This window comes from Homalodisca vitripennis, chromosome 3 (genome assembly GCF_021130785.1).
Source record: "Homalodisca vitripennis isolate AUS2020 chromosome 3, UT_GWSS_2.1, whole genome shotgun sequence".
NCBI lineage: Eukaryota > Metazoa > Arthropoda > Insecta > Hemiptera > Cicadellidae > Homalodisca > Homalodisca vitripennis.
In genome coordinates, this window is record NC_060209.1 from 113,896,904 (window position 1) to 113,922,721 (window position 25,818).

The 25,818-nt window shown below is 33.7% G+C and overlaps 1 protein-coding gene across 3 annotated transcripts; it reads right to left on the reverse strand.

Moving 5' to 3' along the window:
• Positions 1–3,020: 3,020 nt before the first annotated feature.
• LOC124357330 (probable H/ACA ribonucleoprotein complex subunit 1) lies at positions 3,021–23,993 on the reverse strand. Of its 3 annotated transcripts, none has more exons than XM_046809021.1 (5): positions 23,807–23,993; positions 21,976–22,027; positions 15,939–16,000; positions 5,591–5,806; positions 3,021–3,479 (listed from the first exon to the last, which is right to left on the reverse strand). In XM_046809021.1, the coding sequence occupies exons 2-5, from the start codon at positions 22,016–22,018 to the stop codon at positions 3,273–3,275; spliced, it is 528 nt and encodes a 175-aa protein (XP_046664977.1). In that variant the 5' UTR covers positions 22,019–22,027; positions 23,807–23,993; the 3' UTR covers positions 3,021–3,272. The 3 variants fall into 3 exon arrangements, with proteins under 3 accessions (XP_046664977.1, XP_046664975.1, XP_046664976.1); XM_046809019.1 differs by having other exon boundaries at positions 23,791–23,991; XM_046809020.1 differs by having other exon boundaries at positions 23,845–23,987.
• Positions 23,994–25,818: the final 1,825 nt, after the last annotated feature.

The following is a 25,818-nucleotide window of genomic DNA, read 5'->3' on the forward strand; positions in this document are numbered from 1 at the left end:
TTACTTGCCTGTTATTTAACACACTTCCCAGTGTTTAATGAGTTAATTAAATTCTCCCTTTATAAACATGACACAAATCTATCTGCACCAACAGCGATAGAAGTTTTACAAATAATCAGTAGGAATTTAATACACCTCAACAATCTATATTATTTAAAAATTAATGTTTGTGTGTTTGTCCTTTATAGACTCAGAAACTATTGGACCGATTTTTATGCAATTTTTGTGTGTTTCCAGTGGAATTCGAGAATGGTTTAGATTCACAATTTGGTCCAATTAAAAATTTTAATTAATTTTTAAATTATAAATTGTTGTTGATGTTGGAGTGTTTTATATTGGATCCGACAGACTGCGCTACGACACGTAATACAAAGCGAACTGATACTTAACAGCTGTTAATACTTTCAGCTGAAGTTCATCAAAGAGGCAGAAACATTTGTTTACATTTAAAATTTAGAAAATTTTTATTGTAAAGTGCTTGATCAGTAGTGTAATGCAGGTTGCATAGAAGACGTCATTGCCTAATTTTAAATTCAGATTGCACCAATGATCAATAAACTACCTAATGCAATGAAAATACTATTAAACGCTATTATGAAAACAACCTCATTGTACAAATCCGTGAATGTTTGCACATAAGGTAATCGAATTTGGTTACATCAAAGGAAAAATTAAAAGAGCCGAAAGAAGACACTTTATGATCGAAATTTGGTTTCTTTGATACATTTTCTTGAAGGCACACTCCTAAATAATACTGGAAATATCTTAGACAGAAAATTAATTTTAACAGACCGAATTTGATTCTTTATAACCTAATTAGTTTACCGAGATTCATCCATATACATTAATTGTTCTGAATAACTTATCAAAACCTAGCAAAAACCACGAAAGATAGAGGCAGGAATATGGTACATACCTTCATAATGCGCCCAAGAGGCTCACGAAGGAACGACTATCAATTAACTCAGCAATGTTTAGAATGTGATAGAAAAAGAATAAGTGAATATAGTGTACTGTTTTCAAAGGGAAATTGCGTGCGAAGCCGTGGGAAACTGCTAATATTTTATAAAAAACCCATTTTCTGATAAATGCAGAAAAAATAATACCAAGTGGTCTTTAAACCATACCAAACTAAAGTCACTTTTTACCCACCAATTACTTTCAATAATCAGATAATAACAGAAAACAAAACAAGTAAATTGTTAAAGATGACAATTGATCAGAGCCTGAACTGGAATAGTCATGTTAAAGAAATTATGTTAAAAGTAGCCTATATTCTGGTATGTTTGCTTTAAGAAAACACATTTGTGTGATTTTTAAGCTTTAATATGTATTTATTTCACATATATCCACTTTATAATAAAATTTGGTATCTCTCTATATGGGGCCACTTGCATTTAATCATTTGAATTCCATTTTAAAGACTCAGTCAAAAGTAATCTGAATGATAAAAATTGAACCACAAAAATCAGTTAAGTAGCACTTTATATCATTAGCTATACTGTACTAATATTATTTATGGCATGCATATCTATGGAACTATAGTGAATTGCAAACAATATTTCAATTATCTAAAATAATTAGGAGATTTCCATAATTAATTATGATTCCAGATGCCAGAGTGAACTGCCTTTGTCTTATCATAACCAACAAATGTATTGCAAAAAATCCAAAGGATTAAAGCACACCAAAACAGAATTACCTTTATTTTGAAATTCAAGGAACATCTATCTTCTACTCTTTTTAGGAGTTTTTAAATATTGAAATTATAGATGTAGAACAGTCTTAAATAAGAAATAATTTAAGAAAATTAATTCATTTCATAATTATTAAATAAATGTTAAGTTGTACTTAAAATAAATAACTTATAATATGTCATTTATATTTAGTACTATCACACTATTCAATGTAACTATGTTACTAAATGAATAAAGATATTTAAATGTAATTGAATGCACATTGCAAAATCTCTTTTTGTATAAACAGTTTTTTTTTATTTATATATTTATGATTTTGCCTCATATGTGCTTGGTCATACAGAAGTTTTAAACCACATATGTGATGCACTGTCGTCTCTCAAAAACTTTCTTTGAATATGCTGGGCAAAGTTCATGAGTCTCATATTTACATTGGAATAAAAATTATGAACAAATTGTTTCCATTTGTCAGTTTCATTCATTCTGTCTTATTAAAAAACAAATTATAACTGACTTGTTCAAAACTCTTTACATTCATTGAATGAATTTTTTCTTATCTACATTATCTGTTATAGTTATTATTTATTATTTAAGTTACTATTGTCAATATTAATTTGCTTTTTTATCATGTTACCCTCCTATTTTTCAACTAGTATTAATTTGTAGAGTTTTAATTTTATCTCATTTTAAATATTCTGTTTTACTCACTAACTTATCACCGAAAAATGGGTGAAATATTTGTATACAAATGGCTTGGTACTGTTTCTATGTATTATTAGAAATTTGATTTTGTCGATTGAATTCTCAGAAATACACATTATTCGTTATTAATGTGGTGAACTGAATAATTGACATATTTTATTGAATTAATTACAATTCATCCTTCCAAGTTTAATTTGGCAAGCAAGATTTCTGAGAGGGTGTTACTTCTTTATTGAGGATTTAAATTATTGAAATATAAGAGAAGTACTGAATACAATAATTTATGTGTATTAAAATTGTTTCAATTTTCAATCCCCCACTTTTAGAGAGACCATTAACGGAGAGAGAAATATGGAGATGTGACAATCAGCAAGACATGTAATCAAGCCAAGAGTTTCTTGATTGTAATCCAAAGGCAGGTACAATCACTGGAACTGATGACAGAGGCTGACAAGCAATCTTATACTGACAAACAGATCAGACACACAATGCAGTTGTAACTGTGTACTCCATGACAACAGATACAGTGCTACAACACACATGTGTATTAACATGATCACCCCTCTTCTGTACACCATTCATTTAAATTCATCAATTTGCTACACAATATATTTCCATCAGTTTTTAACTTCACATAGAAACTAGTTCTTTAATAATGAATATCTTTATGAGTGAACAATTTTCAAATCTCACCAAGTAAATACACAGTATTAGTTTTTACTATTCATTAAACATTCACTAGAAAAATAGCTTTACAAAACATGAGTTAACACTAGACAATTATAATAGTTCTAAATCCTAATATTTCCTAATATGTTATTAGAAAAATATTAAAGTTTTATTCTACTATTACTACTGATTAAACTAAAGAAATTACATATAATAACCCCTTCTCCTACAATTTGTATAATATGCGTGGTTATTTGTTTGTCTCCTTTGTCTATATGTTGAGCAACCATTTCCATTCCAAGTCCTCTGTTTATAGCCTCTGCCCTGATTCATTCTCTCACCACCTCGACTGGTACCAAGTTGAGGTAGAAACTTTCTCAGTGGTAAAATTTTTGCTGGATCAATGTAAAGCTGAAACATGACATTTGAAATAACTAAAATTACGTGGAACAAATTATTGACTGTTAAAATACTACTAAAGATCTGGGGGAAACAATATGAGGGAGGAATGCCATTAGCATGTTCATCATTCCTTTTCCAATAGACTGTAAAAATAAGGACCCTTAATAAACTCTTAAAAAATCACAATTCTGAAATAGATGTACAGATTGTATCAGAACACTACAAATATTGGATCTCAACCACCCAAATAAGAATTTTTTAATATGTTTTTCAATGTACAGTGTGTCCAGTATCCAACTCTCCAACATGTTCAATACAATATTAAGTATCTCTTTTCATACAAAATTTCAGCAAAAATTAGAACCCTCTGGTAATATATTGATTTAAGCTGAATTTAAATGATATTTACAGAACTATCTTTACGTTAGTACACCACATTTCTATATTCTTAAACTTGTATAAAATAAAAACTACCATTTTCAAAACTGAAATATTATTTATAAAATATAAGTCCTTTAAGACTTTTTACTCAGTACAGAAAAAGGCATTAACATTGAAGATCGTCTAATTGTGGATTATTTTTTACATCAATAACTTACTTGATTAGTGTATTGTTTTAAAAGATTATCATAAAGTAGAGAAATTGAAAGCTCATTGAGTGAAAATGCAGGAATTGTATTTTGTTTTTCAGCTTAATTGAATATATATTTTCCAGTAGGATGAAAATCACTTAATAACTGTTAGACATTTCTGGCTACCATTTCTATTAGTGTTGCATTATTTAACTATTTTCTTTACAAAATCTTCAAGATGAAAACAAAGACTATGTAAAACACAATTCATGTTTCGGCGGACAGGGTCTTCCTTTCTTAGGATACTGTATTCTCATGAATAGTATGTATTTCCAAAATATGATACAGAGACTGAAAGTTGATGTTTTAAGCCAAATATAGGTCTTTGGCACATTGGCTGACGTGGATTTAAATTTTATTTATGTGTTTGATAGTTGGTTTTAAGTGTGTTAATCTAAAAAAATATGACCTGTTAAAATTTATTATTTGATATTTTTACCATTTTGTAACCTCTCACCAAAACTAGCATACCTGATGATCTACTATCTACTTCTTTCTTAGAATAAATTCCCCTATCAATTTCACAAAAAATAATACTCATACAATGAAAATTGGTTCTGAGCTCCCGTATTATATGTACAACTTCACATCTCATACTTAAAATTGTATTTAACCTTTGGTGAGGTTAAACACAAGGTGGATTTCTATTGAACTAAATAAATAATTCTTTGTGAACCAATCGCTGCTACACAACTACATCTAACACTGCCGAAAGAAAATCAAATATTGATGTACCGTATGATTACAACGATAAACCACTTGGAGCTAAGAAAGAAGCACATACTCAGAACATAGACTAGACATGCAATAATATTCAGTATTGGAAACTGACTATCCGGAGGTCTAGGACTACAAGAAAGTGTAACGATTTATTTGCCAATATAGTGTAGCAAAACAAAGATTCTAGAAAGAAACATTATTTGCTTTAAAATCACCCATTGTTATTTTTAATGAAATTTAAATAAAGAATAATTAATTAGGTGACATGCAAAGGAGATTTTGTTTCATGAAGATGAACTCTCAATTTAAGCCAAGAATGTAAGTTACTTTCTGGTTCATAGTGTTTTCTCGTTGTATAAAAAGTATATATTCTATAAAATTGTATTTTTATTTTAACGTTTGAAAATGCTTAAGCTCTGAAAGTTAAAGCCATTAAACATGCAGTTTGTACTAGAATTATGTGCTTATCAGATTACAAGAGTTATAATATTGTGTCAAAGAACTTGTTAAATTTGTACGATTGCAAATTATTTTCAGTATTATGGATCTTCAGATTATCCTTTAAGAGACTAAGTATAATATATCACCTTAGCTCTGAATGGATACAGTTATTTATGTGTTGAATTAATTTTTTTTATTTTTATTTTGCTATAGAATGCTGTATTGGTATGAGGTCCTGACAAAAATGTTCCTAAATACGAAATTTTGTACAAAAAAATCAAGAATTGCAATTGTAATAGCTAAATAAACTTACAAAATTTGATTTACCTTCTGGTTTACTTTGAAGAAATCTACTTTCGAGTTCTCATTTAGAGTAACTGAAAAGTAATACTCCCTTGGGTTGCCAAATATATCATCTATTTTACCAACAGGCGATTTGTTTTCAAGATAAACATTTGCATTAAAATATGGCACATCTTCAATACCTGCCTTACAAACTAATAAATCTTCACAGGAGTAAACATAACATCCAAGGAAGGTCACCTGCACAGATAATTGTTTAACTGTTACAATTATATAAATAATACATACCTGTAACCGACATATAAGTAATAATATAAATGGGATGTACAAACATTACAGGATTGAAGCAATTTGATGAGTAAAACGTGTTAACCAGTTTATTTAACATATCTTTATGTATTCAAATTATTCCTCATTTAAAGACCGAAGATTAAAAATAGAGTTCATATAATTTTCTTAGCTACCAGTGAACCAAGGGAATGTCTCTTTGTAAACTTATAAGAAATATTAATGCAGATCATCTATATCTGCCATTTTTAAATCAAATATTGAATATATTTATGCCTTGATTGATTTATTAAGCCTGTTGTATGTCGTCATCAGTAAAATTTTCAAAAGGTTTTCTCTATCAAATATTTAATTTCTTTCTGATTTATATAACTAAATATATTCATGGAGGGAGACTTTTAATGTTCCCAGCTAAATATTAAATTGGTGTATAACCCCATCCAATATAAAAAATAAAATAAAAAATGTATGAGATAATTTATGAAGTGGTATAATATATAGACATTAAATAATAGTATTATTAATTATTAAACCTTTCCCAGCACCTCAGAAATGTATAAAAACACTGGTTTTGAAACCTCATATTTTTAAATTTTCCTTGAACCCCTCTTTCTTCTGGGAAGCAATCATATCTAACAGATCCCCAAGAGATTACAGCTCCACCACTTCTAGTACTAAAATTCAAGCACTGTATGTACGTATATAAAGGGTATATCACACTCTAGCAGGTCAAACGGCTAACAGCTGATGTTTAAAAAAAATAACCCACTACAGTAAATGATTTTCTATACAAGATCCCTGATGAAACTGGGTTCCGGCAACCTTTCTCATATGCTAAACATCAAACTTCAAACGTCTACCACATTAAAATATACAACTAATTACTTATAAAAAAATTCTTTACTGCTTGGGTAGCATTCTTCCATATATTCGAGTAAAAGAAAAGTATTTGAAGGTTTTTGTGGATTGTAGTAACCAAAAATAGGTATAGAAAAAATACTATTTTCTTTAGGTATAATAACAATTGATATAACCGAAGTAAACAAGTAAAGCAAGACTATGGTAAAGTGAAGTCTTGGTAGATAATAATATCGTTTAAACAAGTTTAAGAAAAGCTGTAATAATAAATTGCTTTTGTCATTTTCTGTACACTGAGAATGTAACCGGGCTCAAGCACATGGTTGAAGTGATATTATTTGTTAACATAGTCAATACAGCGTTTTAAATATTTTTGTTCCCACTTAGTCTCTAAACTAATTGTGAAACTTCCACTCAGTACCCATAAATATAGTTTATTTACCATGGTTATGTAGTGGTTAGAGATAGAAAATTTAAAATTTAATTTTGAAAGTTATTCACTCTTATATGGCCTTTAATTTGTTATGGTATGGTAGAAGCCCAATAATACAATAAAATATGGTAGAAGATTTTGTTAAAATATGGCATGATATAAAGCAGCATATTAAAATATGTAAAATGAAAATAACCAGTAAAATTTGAACAGCTGACATACCTCAATTCTCTCTCACCAAAAGTTGAACTAATACGAAGTTAAACATCCACGAGTTACAATTTTTCAAATATATAACCCTCCTTCCTATCCACCAAACAAACATTAAATTGATGTGGGTCTTAAATAAAGTATGTTCACAGGAGAAAATTGGTGTAGACTATCGAAGGACATGATATTACAGAAGAACCGTGTTTGCCTTAAATATGAAGTGTATACAGGAAGAAGACTTCTTCTAAAACAAATTTATTTGGTATTTGGCTCTGGGGGCAGCTCTTTTACTCTACGAATCGTTGTCTCAACGACCCTATTTTTATATTTGCAATATCAGTGTTGGGTCTTTTACACTACTAATCGTTGACTCAACGACCCTTTCTGAAAAAATAACAAATAACAGAGGGTCTTTTACTCTACGAAGCGTTGTGACAACGACCCGATTTACTAAGAAAACTAAAAGTTCAATCCAATGGTTCTTTGTCACAACGACCCATATACCGAATATAAGAATAGAACTACAAGTGGGTTCGTTGACACAACGACCCTTTTTCTATATTTTTTATCTAATTCATTAAATTGGGCCGTTTACACTACGGATCTTTGTATCAACGGCCCAAATATAAATTAAAAGTTGAAAAGTAGAAAAAGGTTCGTAGAATCAACAACCTAGTTTCAGAATAAGTTGAAATATATGTATTAAGGGGTCGTTGACTCAAAGACCCTATAATGCATCTAACCTCAAATAAGACATTCTAGGGCGTTTACTCAACTGATCGTTGTCTCAACGCCCCTCCGTCCCAAACAAGCACTTTCAAACGAAACAGGGTCAATCAGTCAACTCCTAGCCCGGTAGGCATGAAGGCGCTGCGTCTGTGCCGAGTTTAGTCCTAACATCTGATATAAGGGTAAATACTTTGTATAAGTATTATATCTAAATATTTTGTTTATTATACGTATATATTATTGAACTAGATTTAAAGTCTGGTAACAGTTGTATTTATAAAATATAAGAAATATTTTTAAGACATACATTTCTAGTTATGATTCCCATTTCTTGTTTATGTATTAAAATATATTTCACTCATGTACATAAACTGAAATAATGTAACTGTCATTCATATTTCTACTTCTGTCGGAAACAGGTTGAGGTTTCTAATTATTATTAAATGGTTAATCAAACAGTACCCAACGTTCAAATTAAAGTTAAAATGAAAACATTGCAAACAAATGAAAACACTAATACTAAATTTTGACAACTACAACTCCAAACATGCACTATGAGGAATTCGATTGACAGTGCCGAAGCCACTCATCTGAGAAGGACGAAAGATTTAATTTCTGTATGTCTGTATGACCGCACAATATATCGAAAACGAATTGACTTATATATGGTTACTGATTTATAGCGATCACTTTTAAATTGCTATTGCGGTTAACCGTACAGTGACGGGAAAATCGCAGAAGAAATAAATTTGTAAGCAAACTGTGTACAGTCATATGACATTTTTAGATGTGGCATGGTAACACAAGTACCCTATCCATCCGCAAGATATTTCTAAAAATGTCTTTTTTGTGTGCTTTAAATTTTATATGAATCTTTATTTATACATAGACAAGAAGGAGCTCCATTTTGGCGCATGTATACTCATTTTTTCGGCTGAGCGTAATATATTAGGTATATTGTAACATATACGTACTTGAATTCTGTGCGCTCCACTACCCGTATGTTATTTGTATTATATCTGATTGAGTTCATTTATAAGTCTAGGTGAGTTACTGTAGTCGACACTATATACATCATCTGATATCAAAACTTTCTTACCACTCAGTAGCTAATCCCATCGTGTAACTGTAGAATATTTAGCGTATCAACTATACCATGTAATCGATTTGTTAATTACATGTATAAGTTGTTAAAAGAGGTTTGTTTGCATTGGATAGTTTTAACAGTTTAAATTAATCTATGGTCAAATATCAATGGAATGAAACTTAAATATTCTAACTACAACTACAGAAACAACAGTGAGGTAGTCTCAGGTAAAGGCTCGGGTGAGGTGGTTCCTTCCTCAAAATGGTGTCGTTAGCAGACAATGCAATAGTTTTATTGCAACCGGTCTCGAGTTTACGTATATAAAATATACGTACATGTATATTTTGGAAATTTAACATCAGAGACACACCTTTCTATAAATAAGTTGCCTGGTAGCAAAATAGTTAAACAAATTATTTAAAAATACTAATATTAAAAGGAAGTAGTTTTGGTGAAAAGGTTGATTGGCTTGCCGCAACATCTCCCTTTGATATATATTTTTCATATAAAGCCATCCTATAATAATTGACAACAATGACTGTAATTCTAAAAATCTAATATACCAAATAAATTGCAAGTAATGCTCCATACAATACATTGGCCAAACATCTAACCATTTATGAATCCGTATGACAGGGCATAGGTTTGATATATTCCATAAAAATAAAGAAAAACCATTAGCAAGACATGGTCTAGAACATAAACAAGAGTGTTTTACATTAAAAGGAATACACCAACTACCACCATTCCCTGATGAAAATTACAACAGATTAAAACTAAAGCACGTAGAGCAAACTCATTAAATCATGTTGAAGACAAAAAAACCCATTTGGTCTAAATTTAATACAAATTTTTAAAGACATAAATTTAAATTATTGTTAAAGATTAAAAATTTGTCAAAAATTAAAAGTTTTATTCCATCCTTTCTAAAAATCAACTGTTCGAACAAGATTAAATAAGAAAAATTTTACGTCAGCTGGACTTTATCAAATGTTATGCACTGTGTTTAAATTTATCATTTCATGATTCTTGTTTACGTTTTATAGATTTGTATTAACTTAATTTAAAACTTCCTGAAGACGGTATTAAATCCCCTGAAATATAAAAGTGAAAAATGGTTCTTTTATTTTCTTCTATTTAACACAGTGACGATAAATATTATTGAACACTGCATAATTTTGTTATAGGTGAAAAGGAGATTATATATTTTACAGTATTTCTTTAAGTGCAATAGAGTTTTTTAAGTCTCCTAAAAGACAAAATTATAAGATGCAGCCTATTTTAGCTTTGTGAAATGCAGCCAGAATAAGAATGTTTTGTAAGTTTTATTGAACATTAAAACCAGCTCATTCACAATAGTGTGTTATCTTTTTAAACTATTACTAAGGATTTTTATCGTTCATTGAAATAAAAAGAAATATTTTCATATTCATTTACAACTTTATTTCACAATTGACCCTCCGCCACCCCCCCAAGTACAGACAGTACCTGAGACTACTAAGCTGTTATAGAATTTGTAACTACTGTAAGTTGGATCAATTCATAAATTCAAGAGAATGTCAGATCCTACAATGGCATTCAAGCCAATAAGAAGGAATGGCGGTATTTCTATTTATAAGAATTATTTTCTTCAACTAGTAATTTCAGGTCATGGCTTGCCATCTCGACCGTTGACAGGGAACTGTGTTGTTGCAATCCGTAAAATTTGATTTCTTCCACTGAGATCTTTAATGTCCAGGCTACTCATCTAGATCTTTGATAAGAAATTGTGGTCGACAAGGAATTTTGCAGTGGAAATCCATCAGAGTGGTTCCGCCTCGGAGAATTTTAGGTCCAGGCTTGACATCTAGACCGCCGACAAGGAATTTTGCTGTGGCAGTCCATCAGAGTTGTTCCGCCTCGGAGAATTTCAGGCCCAGGCTTGAAATCTAGACCGCCGACAAGGAATTTTGCTGTGGCAGTCCATCAGAGTTGTTCCGCCTCGGAGAATTTCAGGTCCAGGCTTGACATCTAGACCGCCGACAAGGAATTTTGCTGTGGCAGTCCATCAGAGTTGTTCCGCCTCGGAGAATTTCAGGTCCAGACTTGACATCTAGACTGTCGACAAGGAATTTTGCTGTGGCAGTCCATCAGAGTTGTTCCGCCTCGGAGAATTTCAAGTCCAGACTTGACATCTAGACTGTCGACAAGGAATTTTGCTGTAGCAGTCCATCAGGGTTGTTCCGCCTCGGAGAATTTCAGGTCCAGGCTTGACATCTAGACCGCCGACAAGGAATTTTGCTGTGGCAGTCCATCAGAGTTGTTCTGCCTCGGAGAATTTCAGGTCCAGGCTTGACATCTAGACCGCCGACAAGGAATTTTGCTGTGGCAGTCCTTCAGAGTTGTTCCGCCTCGGAGAATTTCAGGTCCAGGCTTGACATCTAGACCGCCGACAAGGAATTTTGCTGTGGCAGTCCATCAGAGTTGTTCCGCCTCGGAGAATTTCAGGTCCAGGCTTGAAATCTAGACCGCCGACAAGGAATTTTGCTGTGGCAGTCCATCAGAGTTGTTCCGCCCCGGAGAATTTCAGGTCCAGGCTTGACATCTAGACCGCCGACAAGGAATTTTGCTGTGGCAGTCCATCAGAGTTGTTCCGCCTCGGAGAATTTCAGGTCCAGGCTTGACATCTAGACCGCCGACAAGGAATTTTGCTGTGGCAGTCCATCAGAGTTGTTCCGCCTCGGAGAATTTCAGGTCCAGACTTGACATCTAGACTGTCGACAAGGAATTTTGCTGTAGCAGTCCATCAGGGTTGTTCCGCTTCGGAGAATTTCAGGTCCAGGCTTGACATCTAGACCGCCGACAAGGAATTTTGCTGTGGCAGTCCATCAGAGTTGTTCCGCCTTGGAGAATTTCAGGTCCAGACTTGACATCTAGACTGTCGACAAGGAATTTTGCTGTGGCAGTCCATCAGAGTTGTTCCGCCTCGGAGAATTTCAAGTCCAGACTTGACATCTAGACTGTCGACAAGGAATTTTGCTGTAGCAGTCCATCAGGGTTGTTCCGCCTCGGAGAATTTCAGGTCCAGGCTTGACATCTAGACCGTCGGCAAGGAATTTTGCTGTGGCAGTCCATCAGAGTTGTTCCGCCTCGGAGAATTTCAAGTCCAGACTTGACATCTAGACTGTCGACAAGGAATTTTGCTGTAGCAGTCCATCAGGGTTGTTCCGCCTCGGAGAATTTCAGGTCCAGGCTTGACATCTAGACCGTCGGCAAGGAATTTTGCTGTGGCAGTCCATCAGAGTTGTTCCGCCTCGGAGAATTTCAAGTCCAGACTTGACATCTAGACTGTCGACAAAGAATTTTGCTGTAGCAGTCCATCAGGGTTGTTCCGCTTCGGAGAATTTCAGGTCCAGGCTTGACATCTAGACCGCCGACAAGGAATTTTGCTGTGGCAGTCCATCAGAGTTGTTCCGCCTTGGAGAATTTCAGGTCCAGACTTGACATCTAGACTGTCGACAAGGAATTTTGCTGTGGCAGTCCATCAGAGTTGTTCCGCCTCGGAGAATTTCAAGTCCAGACTTGACATCTAGACTGTCGACAAGGAATTTTGCTGTAGCAGTCCATCAGGGTTGTTCCGCCTCGGAGAATTTCAGGTCCAGGCTTGACATCTAGACCGTCGGCAAGGAATTTTGCTGTGGCAGTCCATCAGAGTTGTTCCGCCTCGGAGAATTTCAAGTCCAGACTTGACATCTAGACTGTCGACAAGGAATTTTGCTGTAGCAGTCCATCAGGGTTGTTCCGCCTCGGAGAATTTCAGGTCCAGGCTTGACATCTAGACCGTCGGCAAGGAATTTTGCTGTGGCAGTCCATCAGAGTTGTTCCGCCCCGGAGAATTTCAGGTCCAGGCTTGACATCTAGACCGCCGACAAGGAATTTTGCTGTGGCAGTCCATCAGAGTTGTTCCGCCTCGGAGAATTTCAGGTCCAGACTTGACATCTAGACTGTCGACAAGGAATTTTGCTGTGGCAGTCCATCAGAGTTGTTCCGCCTCGGAGAATTTCAAGTCCAGACTTGACATCTAGACTGTCGACAAGGAATTTTGCTGTAGCAGTCCATCAGGGTTGTTCCGCCTCGGAGAATTTCAGGTCCAGGCTTGAGATCTAGACCGTCGACAAGGAATTTTGCTGTGACAATCCATCACAACTATTTTCTTCCACTAAAATTTTCATACTTTTGAGTTTAGGTTCTTGTAATGAAATCCAGACAGCTAGCAAAATATTCAACTATTAGTTTTCAGAAAACGTTTATTTAAACTTACGGTTTCAGGTACTTAGGAAGATATCCTGGTCACCGACAAGGATTCGGAGAATTTTATCCTTCAAAACTTCTGTTCCCACTGATGACTTGGTCCTTGGAAGGCATTGTGGCAGCCGGTACGGATTTAATCATAGTTTTGTTTCCTACTGAAGATTATGACTATTGAGAATGACATTCTTGTTTAAACAAGATTTAAAGTTGTAGGCATGAAATTTTACTTGATAATACATTGATCCACTGTTTTTATTTAAAATGATGATTATTGAAGTGCAGTTTTGAAAATTTTACAGTAGCTTGGTCTGACTTTAAATTTTGAATGAAATTACGTTTCACTTTCCATAACCATAGTTACTGATGTCAACAATAAAAAATTAAGAAGTTGACTATCCTGTTAATTTTAGCACCTTTATACCAATTGCTTGCTAAATAATCTTTAGTACTATCGCTAGCCAGTACACACTATGGTGTCACCCACAATCAACATTTTAAACGTTCAATAACTGTCCACTTTGAATCCGTGTCCACAGTAATCCGAACGCACGCTAGTCCGAACGACCTTCAGTCTGTATTTTTAGATTTTTATGTTACAATTTTAAATCCAGTGTGAGCCACCGAGCATTATATCATTAGTTGTAGAGTGTTTCTGATAGTTTATTAATATTTCCTCATATAAAGCAAACAATCGGATCAAAGGCACGCCTTTACAAGTTGCTAACCTTTACCTTCAATATACTAAATTATTTTGAGTACTCCCAATGTCACTCGCAATGTCAGTGTATCTCTGAATATCGCCATATTTCAATTCAACTGCCATTCAGAAAGTATTTTTGTAACGAAGTTATATAAAACTCGAAAACTTATGTACATTTAAAAGATTAATATAATTATCTTTGTAAATAATAAGGCAATGCTTTTATTTTGGGAAGTTCTTATCTCCCTATAAATTGTATTTGTATTTTTATCAAGCCGCATATAAACATTGTCCCGTAACTCTTTTTGCAAAAGTGTTCTACCAACAGCACAGTAAACTTTATTTCAAAATTTAAAAATTTTCAAACCAGATACAAATGTTTGAAAATTTGACCAAACATTTGATACAAAATAATAGAATACAAAATGGTGGTAAGGAAACTTTTAGGTGCATGTAATAATAAACAGTTGCAATTTACCTTATGCTGGAATCTCCGGGAGATATTTAGGATTTTCACGATCACAACCCCCAGAATCCATAACCACTACAGACCAAAAATGTATGTAATATATATATATATATATATATATACATATATATGTGTGTATATATATTTATTTGTTTATATATATATATATATATATATATATATATATATATATGGCTATTTTAACAACTACCAACCATAAATAAAAGAAACAAGGTTTTTGTTATTCCAGGTTTTTATCTACTATTATTAATTTGATCTATATTCTTGATATTTAGAATTGCTATTTATCGTTACAATTTCCATTTTTAATATTTATTTGCATTCCATTTTTATCACTCTTACTTGGTAATGTCTTATCATTACTGCTTATAAAGTATATCTGTATCCGGTAAAAGGGGTTTATATTAATATAATTTTAAATGAATACAAAACAAATTATTACATTTGTAAATTTATAGTGGCAAGAGAATAATGTACGCTACATCAATACGAGCGCAACATTCAGCGCCGTACGACTGGTGCGCAGTAGTAACATCTCGCCACAATGTCCGGCTGCACGCAGTTGACACAAAGACCCTAGTAGACTAAAAGAACCTCTGAACAGTTAAAAGTAGGTCGTTGTCTCAACGACCCTCTTACTATATTTTATCCATTGAGTTAAAAATGGGTTGTTGTCGCTACGACCCTTCTTCACATTGCTTATACATTTCTCCATTTTGGTCCGTTGACACAAAGAATGGTTGAGTAAAAGACCTGGTTCTTTCAATATAAGCATTTAATATAATTTAGGGTCGTTGAGACAACGACCCATCTTTTGAAATATTAAACTAAACTGGCAAAAAGTGGCGTTGTTGCTACGAACCCAGTTGAGTAATTGACCCTTTTCATTCATTTTACTGGGTCGTTGTCACAACGAACCTATGTAGAAAATCTTAAATATCAAAATGGGGTCGTTGTCTCAACGACCTGTAGACTAAATGACCCTGTCTTATTTGTTATTTTCTCAGAAAGGGTCGTTGAGTCAACGATTAGTAGTGTAAAAGACCCGTCACCTTGGCTCTAAATAAAAAAGGTATATATAGATAGATTTCTCTCCCTCTAAGTCTATTGATTGGTTACATGGCAGTCCTACACAAAATGATCATGAGGAAACCTCCTTGCAAAAAATAAAATGATATATGATCCTAAATATTTACATTGTATATAGAAATGTTGAAAGTATTGATCATAAATTTTGCACTAATACTTTAAAGTAATAATTTTGAAGTTTTACCTATGTAAACTTACCTTTTCAAGTGGTTCTTGAGCAATGATTCTTCTGTTGTTACCATTGCTATATGCAGCTCTACCTGTAAAAATTATTATTTATAATGACTCCTTTAATATGTTAAGCAATATCACTTAAACACTAAGATATCATACACTGCAAAGAAAACCGTTCTCGATGGTTGAATATTGTTTTTTTTCTCAATTATGTACGTACTACCCATTTACATTACAATATTAACATGAAAAATTTAGTGCCTAGGTTACATGTTGTGAAGACTTGAGACATAAAATTTCAGCTGTTAGACTAATGAACTAATTTAGAAAATTCTCTTTAAAAAAATAATTGTATTTTGACCACTGAGAGGATTGTCATTATAAATTTAACAAACATTATATCTCTAAATCTCTAATCCCGAGGTAGTTTTCACTTGTGAACCATCTAGCCTATATAGAGCATTCTATAGATCTTTTTTTATTTTCCTTCCAATCAATTTTTTCTCTAAGTGGAGTTCATCAGTGTAGAGCCATTAATTTTCATCTATATATCAAGAACCATGAATATAAAATACCTGCAACTTTTTCAGTGTGGATGTGCTGATCACCAACTCTATTTTATGTACAATAATAAACCTTCAGGTACTTTTAGATGATGAATTCTTAGAATTTGAAATGTACATTGTACAAAATAAAAATACATCAAAAAGTGATAAAAAGGTTTATTATTGTATATATATTTATCAAACACATTTCAAGGCTACATCTCTAATAATAAATCTATTTGCTGTTAGTATAGAATTAATTTAAATTCAGTACCACTGCTGGGTTTGTTTATTTGTAATGCCTAATGTTAGTGTGTTACAACTTACTCTTTCCTTGACTTCTGCCTATAGAGGCATTATATTATAACAATGGATACCTTAAGACTTAGTATAGACTGTCCTTATGTGAAAGGAAATGACTAATTAAATTAGCATTTAGAAGAATTTGTATGATAAACATATTGAACATAAAGAATTATTTTGTATGTTAATATTTTCACTGCTATATTTATTTTTTTAAACATCCTAACTGTCTACACTACCTGACATGAGTGTGAGATGATATGAATTATTAAAAAAATTTCATCCTAAAACATTAAATAAGCAATTAATTAAACCCATTAACCCTCAACCAATAAATGTCAATAACAAATCTTTATTTTTCTATGTGATTTTCTTTTGTAAATCTAGTATAGTTTTATTCTATTCTGTTTTAACTTACATATAAAAACTTTACCCATGCAATACCTTACTTCCGTACCCCACTCCCAAATCCAACATCCCTCCACCCATCCTTTATATTTATTTATTAATATTTATATTTATTTTTTCTAATGAATATTCACTCCGTAAAGACTATTCCATCGAAACTTCCCAACAGTTGTACCTACATGGTTTTAATAGAAGTAAGTTATTTAATAAAAGTAGAAAATGAACCGGAAGTTGATAGTGTATACAAGGTTGAGGCCAGGAGGAAGGGGTAGATTATCAACTTTTTAAATATTATGTATTAATGATTTGTAGTGAAGAATTTAATAAAGTGCATGAAGATGCCCCTATAAGTATGTAGCAATGTAAAATATGAATCAACATCAGTAGCGTAGCCAGAAATTTCGTTCAGGGGGGGTCCGAAACCGGGGGATCCGGGGGACGTTTTGTGTGTTATTTGCCAATAAGTTCACTGGTAAAAGGTAAATACCAAAAATATGGGCTTTAGTAACTACGCCTTATAGAGAGTGGAAAGATGTAATAGACAAATTCAACTCTCACAGCAACTCTAGTACCACACATTTTCTTGTATAGCTACAGAAACTTTACGAAGTTCGATTCTGGCCGAGTATAAGGCACCAAAGTGATGTTGGATTCACTGGATAAGAAAGAAAAAGAACAAAACAGAGCTTCACTCAAGCGTATAATTGACACAACTATATTCTGTGGAATAAAATGAAATACCCCTTCGGGGACATTGGGCCACTGACGGCCGAAAACCCTTTAGAAAAGGAGGGCAATTTTCGAGCGTTGCTCGGGTACAGATCAAACTAACGGTTGGAAAATGCACCGGAAAAACTCTACTGATTAGAAGTTTGGCTACTTTGGATTTCACTGATTGAGGTATTTATGAATGAGTTACAAGGCGATTTTTGTATCATTACACTGTAGACGAGTATATAATTATCAGGAAAAAAATCCAAAAAATCACTTTCGGTCGGAAATAACATACACATGAAAAAATTCTAATGATTAGAACTTCAACTACTTCGAACTTCAGTTATTGAGGTAAACGTGGTATTTTTGATTGAGTTAGGGCGACAATTTTTTGTTATCATTAAACTGTACTCGACTACCTATATAATTATTGACAAAAAATCACTTCCGGTCGGTAAATACCGAAGAAAAGCACTATACAGATTCAAGTTTTAACGATTTTGGATTTCACTGGTTGAGTGGTTGAGGTAAAAGTGGTACTTATAATGTTGTTAGGATATTGATTTTAGGTATTAATTCAACGCCGACTAATAAATATATAATTATCGAGAAAAAAAAACAAAAATAATCACTTCCGATCGGAATATATTAAGGAAAATGAAATAATACCTGTCAGTTAAATCCAAAGTAGTTGGAACTTCTTATCAGTAGAGCTTTTAAAGTGTATTTTCCGACCGAAAGAGATTTTTTATATTTTTTTTTCGATAATTATATACACGTTTATAGTTTAATGACACTAAAATCAACGTCGTGACTTAATTCTAAGCAGCCATTTTACGTCCCCAAGACGAATTTGTACGAAGTGGTCGCTAATTTAAACTGTCCAAGTCCAAGTCGGGTCGCTAGGATGGCCTCTGGGAGCTCCTCCTAGTCTGTGGGCAGTATCTGAGCAATTGAGCTCAATAACTTGCCTGTCAACTGGAACAATTTGCTCCTGCAGCAGTCTAGCACCTGGTCGGTTTGCCACTGAGGGCCACTGCTTCATTGAAGAGCCGGGTGAGGGCGGTCAGCTGCGCAGCTATTTCAAGACGGCTTGTAGGCTGCGCTGGGCGGGGGCGGCTGCTTCTGTGCTGCATCAGCTCCTGGCGCCTCCGTTTGTTGCGGCGGAGTGGCTGGTGTAGGTGGCCACTCTAGTTTCTGCCTGGGAGTCGCCCTGGGCCTCTGCGTGATCGGAAGGTCAGCCACAGATGCCGGCGGGCGAGGAAGTTGGTTGGCTGGGTTCCGGGGTTTCCTCCGGCGCTTCTTCTCCTGCGGCATGTCGTCCTCAGCTTCACTCTCCGATACGGAGTCCGCTGGTGACTCGTCCCGCGCTGGTCGCTTGGGCGGCTGGGCCGTTGGTCGCCTCGCCGCTGGTTTCGTTGGCCGGGACTTGCGGCCTAACTGGACAGCTGCCGCTCTGGCCTTCTTGTAGGCTGGAAACCCACGATAGTTGGCGTTGTGATTGCAGCAGTGACCCTTCTCCGTCGAGAATTTGGGGCAGTTCATCTTCAGATGATTTTCCCCACAGCGGACGCATTTTCTCGGCCTCCCGCAGTTGCCGGAGCCGTGGCCAAAACTTTGGCACCGGTAGCACTGCGGCGGGCCGACCGGCTTCTTGTAGACAGTGAATGAGACCCTGACATGGAGCAGGCTTATCACGTTGTAGATTTGGCAAGCCCGCTTGGTGTCAGGGTTCTCTCGCTCACTGTCCCTGGTCAGCGTGATCAGCCAGCTCCTGGTAGGTCCTCTGGCTGTCCGAAGTCGTGCAACCTCGTCGACGGCGAAGCCCTCGTCAGTTAAGATATCGAAAAGCTCCACATCATCGGTGTAGGGCAGTCCGCTGATCACAACCTTAAGCGATCTTTCACGCCCAAGGTTGTGAGTGTAGAAGGGCAGCTTCTTGGAACATAGGTACCGCTGAACTGCCCTGAAATCCTCCACGGTGGTCACTTTCAAGCGATAGTGAGCACCGCGGAATGTTGTCATCAGGCCGTCCCGCGCCAACTCCTCCAACTTCTTGGCGTAGGTAGGCCAGTCCGGAACACTGTCCAGGAACAGCAAGGGTATTCTGGGCGTAGAAACCGAAGCCGTAGGTTGGTCAGATGTCGCAGTAGCAGTGGTGACGTTGTGGCCTTTAAAAAGGCCCTTCGCTGGAGCAGCGACCTTCTTAGGCGCCGAGCTGGCAGGTGGAGAGCTAGGCCTCTTAGCTGGCTGCCCGGTGCGGCGCTTTCAAAGGCACGCTGTCCCATCTTCATGAAGATGTCACTCATGTTGTTCCAGGATTTGTTGACACAACGAGCGCTGGAGGTAGAATTTTCGCCGTGTTACAATTTAGGTTGCTTTGCGACGTCACGTGACCGCGCTCTATAGCAATACCGTGATTACACTACACTATCCGAAAGGCCGAGCCCAAAAGTATCGTTCGATACTTTATGATTTAAACGAAAGGACAATTATATTTTTAACAACGGTCACTTTAATCAATTAAATCAATCAATTTAATGTTTGTAGACAAGAGTAAATGATAACTCTCCTTTTTGTCTCCTGCTCCATGCTTTATTTTTTAATATGTCTTAAAATTTCGGGGGGGGGGGTCCGGACCGCCTGGACCCCCCTTCGCTATGCCACTGATATCAACTAATATAATATGTTACATTTCCCCATAGCATTTTAAGACATTAGAGACAGTCAGCTTTATAAAATTGTCCAAATCAAGTTCTAGCCATAGAAAGAGCCAAAGAGTTACATTGTGATCGTACCAGCACTAATGATGCAGAATATTCAGGTTAAGATATCTGTAGCAGATAGACTGACTAACAGTTTCATAAAACACCCTTTTTTAAATCAGTATTTAACTATGAACCCATCAGCCTCCTATTTTTGAAATTTTAAGAATCACCTATCAGAAATATGAACTATTTAAAGGAATTTTTTATTTTGAAAAATGCACTTATTGAAAAAAACAAAATTTTGAATTTGATTTTTCAACAAACTTTTATGACAAAGTGTGTTATATTTTACAACAAAAGAAACATCATTTTAAAACAGAGTAAAATAGCACAACTCCCATCTCATCTCTCTAACTCGATTAGGAGCGAAGCTATGATGATTTCAAAATACGTTGGTTGCAGGTTTTAGTGTATGTTTAAAAACTTTACATAGCTGTAACTTTTAAACCGTTTGAAATATTTGGGGGGGGGGAATAAGGCAATTTTCCTTAATTATATAAGAACTACCTTCATACTAAATTTCATTAAATAAAAAGTAATTTTTTATTTTAGTCTGATGATTTCATATGAAATAACTGCCATGTCTTATTTTATTGTTACAGATTTCTATGGCATTTGCAAACATGTTTATATTGAAAAGAAATTGGGTTCTAGTTTTAAAAATAATTAAATGTTAGAGTCCAAATCATCACTGTCCGGATTTAGCTTCCAAGTACCGCAATATACAAGTATGTAATCATTGCTGAAGATCTGAGGGTCAGCAGAAAGTAACTAATGTGAACTTATCACTCATAAATCAATATACAGTTATTTTAATTCTTACTATGAAAAAAAATCATGAAAAGTTTAACTTTATTTAAGTCATACATAAAATTTGTCAAAGGATTGTATTATGTTTTCAACTAGTTTGGGAGAGAAGCTTCTTTTAATACACTGCTCCAATTAAACAATAAAAAAGAAAGTTGAATTTTATTTGTTGACTTTTGAATTTAATAAAAATTTTTAACTACAGAGTGTGAATGAGGACCAGAAAGGGAGCAGAGAGATCAAACTCTATACTCTTCAGGCAAACCTAATTTTTAATTCTCAAACGAACGGGGGAAAGAAAGTAGTACATATAACATTTTTAGTAATCTGTACATGAGTGATATTATAAAACAGTATCAATTTTCGTCATAGATGAAATTGTGTGGAACAATGTCTATAGTGTATATTCAAATATTTCTTTTCATGTAACATCCATTCCTAAGTAGCACCTATAGGGTGGCATGTGTTCCACAGGCTAAAAGCCAACCACTCTGTCTTAACTTATATTACACATACCTCTGTAACTTGATCGTTGTCTTTCCCAAGAACAAGACACCATTTTAGAGTTCTGGAACATATTTTGGTTGACTATAATATAAATATTGTGACATTACTTTAAAGTGTGTATATTTCATAATTTTCATAAAAAATAAAAATAATACATATATTACAAAATAAAATATAACAAAACATATATAAAAATATATATTTAGTGTTATATTTGAGAAAAGCTAACATTTGGAAAACAAACTTGTGCTGTTGCAGCAGAAGTGCCTGTGGTTTGCAATTAATAAATTCAGTTATTCAATTAAAAAAAAAAAACACACATAAAAAATATCTAGGTTATGGTTTTATTTTCAAAAGCTTTTTATGAATGTAAATTACATGATACATAATAACTAGAGTATCAAAAAATAGTCTAAGATACTCATTACAATATTAACAATTAAAATATTTTAATGGAATTCAGGGCTGTTTCAGTACTTTTATGCTAGGTCATTTCATAAAATTTTAATAAATGAATCGTTTTCCATTTATTTTTTTATTTCCTTGTGAGATATGTGGAATGAATGTAAATGCCCTGCGTAGTTTCGTTAGTTTAGAATTCTTTATTGGATTTTATAAAACGGCTTTATTTTAATGAACAATGAATGGAGAAACTTTTTACAAAATCCAAACTAGTACAGATTCTACACCTTCAATATTTTTCTTCTCATTGTATATTGTCAGTAGCAACTCTCAAAGTATCTACCTCAGCAAAGCTTGGACGACATCCCTTATAGGTACGATACTTCCCAGACTACAACAATTTATAAATCATTCATGTATCATTTAAATGAACAAGTTGTTTCAATCAATTCCAATGTGTATTTAAATTATATTGTGCTTTCCAGTTAACATGTGTTTAATTTAATAAGTTTTGTATTCCTATGTCAATTTAACATTAGTATTAATGATTCCAGTAATATAGTAAACATACAATAAAATATTAAGTAATTGATCTCACTGCCTTAATACAGATCATAATTCTATCAAGTTTTACAAAACAAAACAGACCTAAACAATTTTAATTTAGCAATACCTCCACATTATTCAGAGTTAACATTTTTTATTGTAACTTTTTGAATTTTGAACCTAGCCCATTAAAAATTTAATAGGCACTGTAAGTGTAACTGTAAGTAACTAATATAGTGTAATTAGAGACAATCAGTTTGCTCTAGTTACTGAAGGTCTAACTGGAATAGAGTGGAGCAAGTACTACTGAATAAAGACAATTGTCTATTTTTCACCTTAAATGGTCAAGAAAATTAGTCATCCTAGGTTTGGAAGTAAAATTTTTCATCATTAAGCATACATATGGGGACAAGTTGATTAATAATAGAATTAATAATAAGTAAACATCTGTCTGAAGTGAAGTAGCCTAAATTGGGTGTCCATCTCCCAAAATAGGAGGCATATATCTGATTCCAAAATTTCTTATGCTTGTCACTCTCTACATAAATATTGTGTTTGGCTGTTTTCAGCAATGTTTAGAAAATAACTGGCATTGTACTAAAATTTTCCATATACAGCCATCTTTTCACACATGGCACATAATTTTCAATGATATTTTTTTCCTTTATTTATTATTATTGTTTCAGGAATAGGTACCTACCTTAAAATGTGGGATCGAAATCTAATTGTATTTAAAAATTAATTCTAGTGGGTCATATCCTGCTGAATTACAAGTATCAAGGGAAAATGTATTAATTTAGTGCAGGAGAATAGGTACGTATATTAATTTTAAAAAGTACACATTTTTAGAACTGGAGGGTGAATGCAGTGGCTAACCTTATCTCTAAAATACCTGTCCTTAATAATGGAGTGTCAAAATATTTGGTTTACTTTAGAATGGATCCTGATTGTAAACAAGAAAGAAAATGAACACAATACAAGCAACTTGAAGACTTGCAGTTTCGCACGTCTTTTAAAATCACATTTATTTTCGTTTACTATCAATAATCAATATTCTTAGGTACACAACAAAATTAAAGACGCAGGGATTTAGGAAGAGAGATATCACAATGATAGTCAGTATAGTTTGTTAAGGAGTTGGTGAATACAGATTATACAATAATACTTTTCTATTTATGTTTATTTAAAAATATTGTTTGCATTTTATAAGAAGAGCAATAAATACGTATGTGTAAATTTATGCACAACCGTGAGCACTATACCTGGTTTTAAACTAAAAAGATGTAAAAACTAACATAAATGAATCAAATAAAAAATTAATGATAACCTATTGAAATTAATAAATAACACAAGTTTAAGAAATCCATCCAATACATATAAATGTGAATGCAGTTGTCTTCTATTATAATATGATAAGTAATTGTTTTGAAGTTTTGTCAAGTAGTCTTCCTTTAATTTTGTAATTAGTAGATAAAAAGGCAGTATTTCTGTATAGCTCAGCTTAGGTACAAACGTGTTTATAATTTATAATATTTTCTTAAGTATTTTGGATTTAAATCATTAGATGATGGCTAAGTTAGAGTTTGAAGGAGTATCCCATAAGTATAACACAGCGGTGTCCTCGGGCACCTTTATTCTGAGGAAACCATTAAAAATCTGTCTTATAAAATTCTCTCTATAACTCACTGTAACAATAGTCATTTATCCCTATCTTGTTTAGGGGATTAAATTATTGCTGTAGAGGCTCAAAATACTAAGTTCACAATATTATTTAAACTGAATAAGTCAAAATGATTGCAAATAAAAATAAAATTATGTGTGTCGTACAACGAAGTCGTCAAGTCAAAATTAATACACTACCGTTCGAGGTAGAAGCATTCAAGAGACATAGTAACTATCGAAAGGGCCAAACCCGAACAACATACACAAAAGGCTGCCCTAACGAGCAGATAATGTAATTTTCTATTGCATTCATAATACATCAACTGTATAAACAATCAGCCATATATATGGCAATTCGGTTAAAAAGTCTAGTAAGTCGAAGATGATACAAATTATATAAAAAGGTATATTAAAACTTGAGAGAGTGAATCAACCAGGACTAAGTCAGCCGTTATGCACCAACCGACCTGAGTGTATGAGTAAGTGTGTGACCATGTAAGTCTGAATGGTGATTGATTAAAGTAGACTGTCTTCTTATAACAGACAACCATGAAACAAACATAAAATTGTCAATATTTGACTTATTTTTATTTATTTTAGGGACCAATGTTACTTAATGTTATATAAACAAATGTCGTATTCTACTGTTGTTCATATACATGTAAAATGGTGTGCCGTAAACAATTCAGGCAACTGCCATACTGGATTAAGTTTGATCTAGATTATTAATATTATATAAAGGGATCAGCTTAACAAACATTCGGTGTAACAAATTCGTATAAAATTATAACAGTGGGCGTAAATTGTATATTATTATATAACAAAGCCATTACTTTCGTAGTAGTTCTTTATTCGCCTTTGTAAATGACATAGCAAATGTACTGTACTCCATTCTAGTTTCCTAAACTCATACATCTGCAAAGGAGAAAGAGGTTATGTTAGTTGTATTGTAATAATTTTAGTTTGACTTGAAAGATAAAATGGAAGAAATTGGAATAATAATTGCTCCTGACAAGGTAAGTTTTTAACATACTCGTATCTCAAATGAGAATCATATTTAATCGATTTATGATTAAAAAGTCTTGAATTAAAGTTACAAATTTATGATGTACAGTTGTTAACTAATATAAATCTAGATGTCAGAATTTGCATGAAAATTTAATCCCTTTCGCAAGCTTTATTTGTAGCAATTACACAAAAGGTTTAAGTTTTGCACTTAGTACAGATAAAAGATATTTTGTC

What these genes read in the sequence shown, in the direction of transcription:
- LOC124357330 (XM_046809021.1), bottom strand. Translation starts at nt 22,018, where the DNA reads ATGGTGTCTTGTTCTTGGGAAAGACAACGATCAAGTTACAGAG. An exon ending in ACAACGATCAAGTTACAGAG is followed by an intron (nt 16,001 to 21,975) that starts GTATGTGTAATA and finishes TAATTTTTACAG; the next exon opens with GTAGAGCTGCATATAGCAAT. An exon ending in TCTTCAAAGTAAACCAGAAG is followed by an intron (nt 3,480 to 5,590) that starts GTAAATCAAATT and finishes GTCATGTTTCAG; the next exon opens with CTTTACATTGATCCAGCAAA.